Below are 7,012 nucleotides of genomic sequence, written 5' to 3' on the forward strand. Positions count from 1 at the left end.
GGGCCCGGGCTGGGGATTCGAACCTGCCACCTTAGGTGTATGTGGCTGGCGCCTTAGCCGCTTGAGCCACAGGCGCTGAGCCTCGTTATTTTTTTTACAATAGGCAACCTGCTTATTCAAAGATAAAAAATAAATGTATCCTGTGACTTTTGGTCCCTTCACTTTTTCCTATCTTCTCCTTAACTAAGAAAGGAATCAAATAAAAAGCTATTTGGCAATTTCTTACACTTAATTAAATTATTGCAAATCACCTTCATGTAAATAAAATGCTTTGGGGATAATTATATTAGTGCACAATTTCCTTTACTGTGGCTGAAGCTGTTTTCTAACTCAAAGGATCAGGAAGAATGTTGGTAATGTGGGATTTTGAAACTGGAACAAATTGTGAGAACAGTGTATCCTGGGAGCCCATCTCAGAAAGAGGCCTGCCTGTGCCGAAGGTTACTTCCTCTGGGTTGAGGGCAGGACTAAGAATTTCATCCTCGATATAATCATGTTTCACAGTCCATCCCTGTACATCAGCTGGTTTTCTTTTCTGGTGTTAAAGTGTAATTTTCTAGATGAGTCACAGCATTACAGTGGACTGAAAGTACAAGCTATGTGCGTAATGGACACAAACTGACTTTCTGGGCTGGTGACCTCTCCCCTTCCACTGTGCTCTGCCCAAGAGCGGCTGTCCCGTGCCCACTTCCACCTTTGAAGTGTAGACAGAAGTGGCAAAGATAGAGAAGAGACCACAGGACAGAGAAGGAAACCCATGAAGTGGAGAGAATTTGAAAATGAAATGGACATTCAGCTTCTCCCTTATAAACTAATATTGTAAACCTAACTCTAAAGACTGAGAAATCACAACTTTGTTAACCTGAGACTGATGAGAATGGAATTTTTAGTAATTTACATTACAATTGGCCAACTTTGGCCAGGCACTGGTGGCAGCTGACACATGTAATCCTAGTACTCTGGGAGGCCGAAGAGGGTGATCCTTTGAGCTCAGGCTCTAGCCTGAGCATGAGCAAGACCCTATTTCTAAAAATAGCCAGGCGTTGTTGGGCACCTGTAATCCAAGCTACTCAGGAGGCTAAGGCAAGAGAAGCACTTGAGCCTAAGAGTTTAGAGGTTGCTGTGGGCTGTGACACCAGGGCACTCTACCCAAGGTGACAAAATGAGACTTTGTCCCCCCCCCCCCCAAAAAGCCAACTTTATTTAATGCAGAACTGTATTTAGCCACAGACTCATGTTATATACTACCGTGAATAACCAACATCAACATGCCTTACCTGAGCAGGGAGAGAACCTGACTCCAAGCTCAACTAACAAGGCCAAATGAAAAGATGAAACTATGTTTAGCAGAAAAACAAAGCCACTAAAGCTTAAGTTCCTTACCTAGAGAACATAAGACTACACGATAGACATAAAATACTATCCTTTGCAAACCCAACTAATTAAATTTTTGCCTTCCTTTCTTCCAGAAATCTATGTTATATATGTGTATTTTAAAAAGGTACCTATTGCAATTGTCAGGTCTCTTCTGAGGGCAAATCCCACTAATCTCTGAGATTCTTTTGACATAATGACAGGAAATCCATTGTAGCTTGTTTCATTAATCATGTTTTCTATGTCATCCACTGTCATATTGTCCTGTGTCAGGACAGCCAAGGGAGGGTCATTCCTTCGAGGTCTCATGACATCAGCAGCGAGGGTGGTGTGAGTAAATTCTTCTTTTGCGTCCAGGAAAGGGTATCCATTTAACCGGATATGCGCTTCATAAATGCCTTCCCTACCAAAGGCATCGCCAACCCATTTGCTGGTCATTACTGCAGCCATGAGAGGAACAATGTATTCCAAGCCTCCAGTAAGCTCAAAAACAATCACCACCAGGGAGACAGTCATCCTTGTTACACCCCCTGAAAGAAATGAGTGCCACTGGTCACGAAGTACAGTGCCTTTGTGTCACAGAAAGTTTTGCACTAGGCAGTTGAAAATAAAATCCTAAACAGAACTTAGTGAAAAGGATTATCATCTAGAATTACTACTCCTCTGTTAGGATGATAATCACTGCCTTTAATAAGATCTATAGAAGAGATAATCTTTGTTTATAATAAAGATGACTATTAACGTAACATTTTAAAACCTGTTTACTTTATATAAAAAATTTATAGCTGAATGAGTAAAACAGTTTTGCCATTTTGGTTTACTGCTATAGCAAAGACACAATCTCATCCTTATAAAAGATTATTAATAACTCTATTAGTGAATTAATAATTCTAAATTACTAATTCATTTATTTCTAATTTGGTGAGGCATGTCATGGTTATCTTATTTGCTACTAAATTACAAATTAAATTCATATATGAGTAAAATACTAATTTAATAAATTTCTTTCCTCTAAATTTTTTCAAATTGAATCCAATACTTTGATGCCTTGTGATTTACACTAACAGGGTAAGCAATATCTACTCATAGAAAACCCATATGATCATTTACCCAAATCATCATTATCAACTATCTTCTCTATGGTGGTGCCTCCCTATCCACAGCTTTCTGCTTACTGCTGCCTTTGTTCCATGTCCCAAATTAGGCATACCATATCTTACTGTTGGGTCTGTCTCATTTTTCAGCTGTAAAAAGACTTTGAACAATCCACTGTCAGAGAAAACACCACAAACCTAACTCCAAACTCCTCTTCTTCCCCAAAGAGGTGCTCATTCCAACTTCCCTGACTCTGACCCTGGGCAACACAATCTTCTGAACAGCCTCATGGTCATTCTGGATTCATACCTTTACTTTATCCTAACATGCCACTTAGTCCTATCTGATTTCCTCTGCAAAAAAATCTATCTATGGGTCTCCCAGTATTTACACTGCCACCCACCTCAAAACTTTGCTCCTAAACTTTACCACCACCTTGGCTCTGGGCCCATCACCTCTGATCCCCTCTACAAGCACTAGGCTAGTCTTCCCTAAGTGCTACTGTCCCCACTACTCTCTCCATGTTGCTTCTTTGCTCAAAAACCTATTAAGGCCAGTCAGTTCATACTGTAGTAAACTTAAACTCTTCCTTTTTGTTTTTTAACCTAATAATAAAAGGGAGAAAGGGTCTACAGTACAAGACATACCTACTCTGTGCCAGGCACATCCCAGTTAGTTTACAAAGGCTTTCTTTTTTAAACTAAGCACTATTTTACCAGGAACTGTGCTAATAGCTTTATATGCATTTTATCTCATATAATCCTCAAAATAATCACAGGAGATCAACAGCTGTTTAATTTTATAAATGAGAAAATTAAAAAAGTAAAGAAACTTTTCATAAAAGTCATCAAGCTAAAAACTGCAAAGCCAGGACAGGAAAGTCACCCATCTGACCAATTCAAAATATAAATTCATCTTGACATAAATGACATAAATGAGGCTCTTTGTCTTTTCAAAATCTGCTCCTCCTCCTTACCAAATCAACTACATTTCCCAAAAGTCTCCCAAATGTACTCTGCTTACAGCCAGTTTCCTCAAAGCCCCTCAAGTACTAAATTTATTCCTATCCCAATTCCTTTGTCTTCACATTATAATCTTCAACAAAGTCCCCTCTTTTTAAAATTTTACTCATCTTTTAAGATAAGGCCCATGTTCCACCCTGAGCTGTGCTGCCCACAATCACCACACACTGCTCACTCCCTTGCTCCCAGCCAGCTGCACCTGAGATGGGCCCATGTTTCATCCCTCTCTGCCTCACTCACTGTCTCTAGCATAGTGCCAGAAGAAAGTGGATGCTCATACTTGCTACTTTGGTGAAAATGGTTCTGTCCTTCACTTATATTTGATATTACACCATTGAAGATCAATAATAATATAATTTTAAATCACTGAACAAGAAAAACAAAGTACTAACTATTAATGTTATAACCAAAGTTTAGCTGACATTTTAAATGTAAAAATACATCTTTCATATCCTCAAAAAGACTCTTAAGTACACAATGTAGATAGTAATTTTGCTTTTCTTTTCATTAAAATGAGTATTTACCTTTTCTAATTTTCCTATGAATGTACCTTAGGTGGCAAAGAAACTGATAAATCTTTTACTACAACTTGAACATAAATCATTGCAGAACCCAAAGTAAAGCTGTCCTGAAACTTTGATATACTGTTAACCTTAGGTACTGAGTACAGTTGTTACAGATGAGCTAAGATTTCCAAGAATGAAAAACCCAAAGATCTCCTTGGACAAGACTAGGATGAAGCCTGTGTGGTACTGAGGTAATTTTTGCCACAAAGCACTATCTGGTAGTAAGAACATGCTAACCACTATTAAGTTTTACATTACATTGTAGAAAATGTAATGCTGTTTAATCTCTAAGAAAACCACAGGTTCATTTCTGTTAGAACCCCCACCCCTACCCACTCCTCCCACTAAGGAAGAACATGCTCCCAGCCGCTCATCTCTCAGACTTGACAGTACCCACACACCAGCAGGCACTGCCATGTTACCTAAACATGCAGCAGCGCCAACCATGGCATAGAGGCCAGGTGTGATACAGTCGGCCCCGACCTCACACCACTCCTTGAAGATGAACCAGTCATGGTGGTAGTAGGCAAGCTGCTCCACCGCGATGCCCACAATCCTCCCAGCGATTGCTCCAATAGCCATGCTGGGGATGAATAAACCTGATGGGACCTGCAAAGAAGCAGAGACCCTCCACTGACATGCCAAGAACACACATTCTGTGATTGGTTTCAAACGCTTCTGATTCTCTGTACATTTTATTCATATAACAAAATGCCAGCACAAATAAAACTATGAGCAAAATCTTGTACCTGGCAAAGTAACAATGCACATTTCTCTATGTCAAAGAGAAAGCAATTCAAGGGTTATTTATTCTTTAGCTCAGAGGTTTCCTAATAAAATTTTCATTAGTCCATTATGAAATGAAAGGGAAAAAATACAATATGAAGTATTTTTATTAAAACTACATTGATTCTGTATGTAGCACTATACTATATTCCAAGATCATGTCCTCCCTACAACTGACAGAAATACTAGATACTGTTTGTCTTCAGCGGTCCAATATAAAGTAGGCAGTCTCATTGCTATCCCCAACACTCAGCAGTGTGTTGTATACCTTGTGTCCCTGTGCTCTCCTTCGTGGCACTTTAGACGCTGTGTTTTCCCAGACTAGAGGTTTGTGGAGACCCTGCATACAGCATGTGCTGGTGCCATTTTTCCAGTAGTGTGTGCTCACTTATGAGTGTCTGTGTTACTTTGGTAATCATCAAAATACCTGCCTTGAATTCCTGATGGAAAAAGGCATGCACTCACAAGCTTAGTAATTTAACCAAGTCTGCAGAGTCCTTTCCAGGAGGCAAAATAAACAGTTATCTTCCCACCCCCTTTTTGTTGGAGACAAGGTCCTATCCAGTAGCTGGGACTATAGGCAACCACCACCACACCTGGTTAGTTTTTCTATTTATAGTGGAGACAGGTCTGGTCTCACCCTTGCTCAGGCTGGTCTTGAACTCCCAAGCTCAAAAGATCCATCTGCCTCAGCCTCCCAGAGTGCTGGGGCTACAGGCCTGAGCCACCAAACCTGATTTTATCTTAATTCACAGAATCCATGAATGTGTTAGGTTATAGGGCAAGGAGGAATTAATGTTGCAGACAGAATTAAGGTTGCTCATAAGCTGACCTTAGAACAGGAGATTGTCCTGGATTAAATGGAAGAGCTGAAAGTAATCACAAGGGCTTTTAAAATGTGGACTTCAGGCTCGGCGCCTATAGCTCAACCGGCTAAGGCGCCAGCCACGTACACCTAAGGTGGCGGGTTCGAATCCCCAGCCCGGACCCGCCAAAACAACGATGACGGCTGCAACCAAAAAAAAAATGGCCGGGCGTTGTGGCGGGCGCCTGTGGTCCCAGCTACTTGGGAGGCGGAGGCAGGAGACTTGCTTGAGCCCAGGAGTTGGAGGTTGCTGTGAGCTGTAATGCCACGGCACTCTACACTCTACCCAGGGGGACAGCTTGAGGCTCTGTCTCAAAAAAAAAAATGTGGACTTCAAAAAGTGTCAAAGTGAAGACACAAGAGAAAGACCTGCCCAGCCCCTGCCACTCTGCAGAGGGGGAGGGCTGTGAGCCAAGGACTGGGGGCACCCCTGAATGCTGAGAAGGGCACAATCAGACACTCCTACAGCCTCCAGGACACCACAGAAAGACCCCAACGTTAGCCCAGCGAGAACTACTTCATACTTCTGACCCCAGAAATGCAAGGTAGTAAATCTGTGTGGTTTTAAGCCACCACGTTTGTAGTAATTTATGACAGCAGCAAAGGGAAATTAATACGAGTGGTTTCAGAACGTGATCCTGAATTCTCTGACATGTACTCCATCAAGAGCATGTTCCCAACCCAGAGCCTGGGTGGCTTCTCTGACACTTCCAGGAACAGAGTGGAACAAGTCATGGGTGTGACCTCCATGGCTAGGTCATAAGCAGCCCTCTAGTTGGGAAACATAATCTGGGCATTCTGAGCTACAGTGTAGAAATCCAACTGCCTTGAGGACACCATGCTTGAAGTGTGAGTGGGGAGGAAGACCCATCAATTGGACCCAGGAGCCAGGATGTTCATGTTCTGGCCCCTTGGTGTCTGCATTTTCTCTGCCCAGGCGATGGACATTTGAACGAAATCTGTGATATGAGCAGCCTCAGCCATGTCCAATAATGGCTACACAAAAGACCATAAACAACTGCCCTGCGGAGCCCTTTCCAAATTGCTGACCCAGCATCATGAGCAAAATAAAGAGTTAAGCTGCTAAGTTTTAGGGTAGTTTGTTACACAGCAACAAACAATATGCTCAATAATACATCCTAAGGAATTATCTTTTTTATTGCTTCAAATTAAAAGATAAGTACTCTTGGCTTGGTGCCTGTAGCACAGTGAGTAGGGTACCAGCCACATACATGGAGGCTGGCAGGTTCAAGCCTGGCCTGGGCCTACTAAACAACAATGACAGCTGCAACCAAAAAATAGGT

The 7,012-nt window shown here is 41.7% G+C and overlaps 1 protein-coding gene across 5 annotated transcripts in view; it reads right to left on the reverse strand.

Annotated features, from left to right (window-relative positions):
* The window catches only part of CLCN3 (chloride voltage-gated channel 3), a 54,004-nt gene that overhangs the window by 8,453 nt on the left and 38,539 nt on the right, over positions 1 to 7,012 (reverse strand). For all 5 annotated transcript variants that reach the window (XM_023514875.1, XM_012806984.2, XM_012806985.2 and 2 more), the window contains 2 exons: positions 4,480 to 4,666; positions 1,506 to 1,904 (listed from right to left, as the gene is read on the reverse strand). In XM_023514875.1, the coding sequence (XP_023370643.1) occupies positions 1,506 to 1,904; positions 4,480 to 4,666 (586 nt within the window). The remainder of the gene's footprint in view (positions 1 to 1,505; positions 1,905 to 4,479; positions 4,667 to 7,012) is intronic.

The sequence above is a fragment of the Otolemur garnettii genome, unplaced genomic scaffold, assembly GCF_000181295.1.
Source record: "Otolemur garnettii isolate 467f Iridium unplaced genomic scaffold, OtoGar3 scaffold00061, whole genome shotgun sequence".
NCBI lineage: Eukaryota > Metazoa > Chordata > Mammalia > Primates > Galagidae > Otolemur > Otolemur garnettii.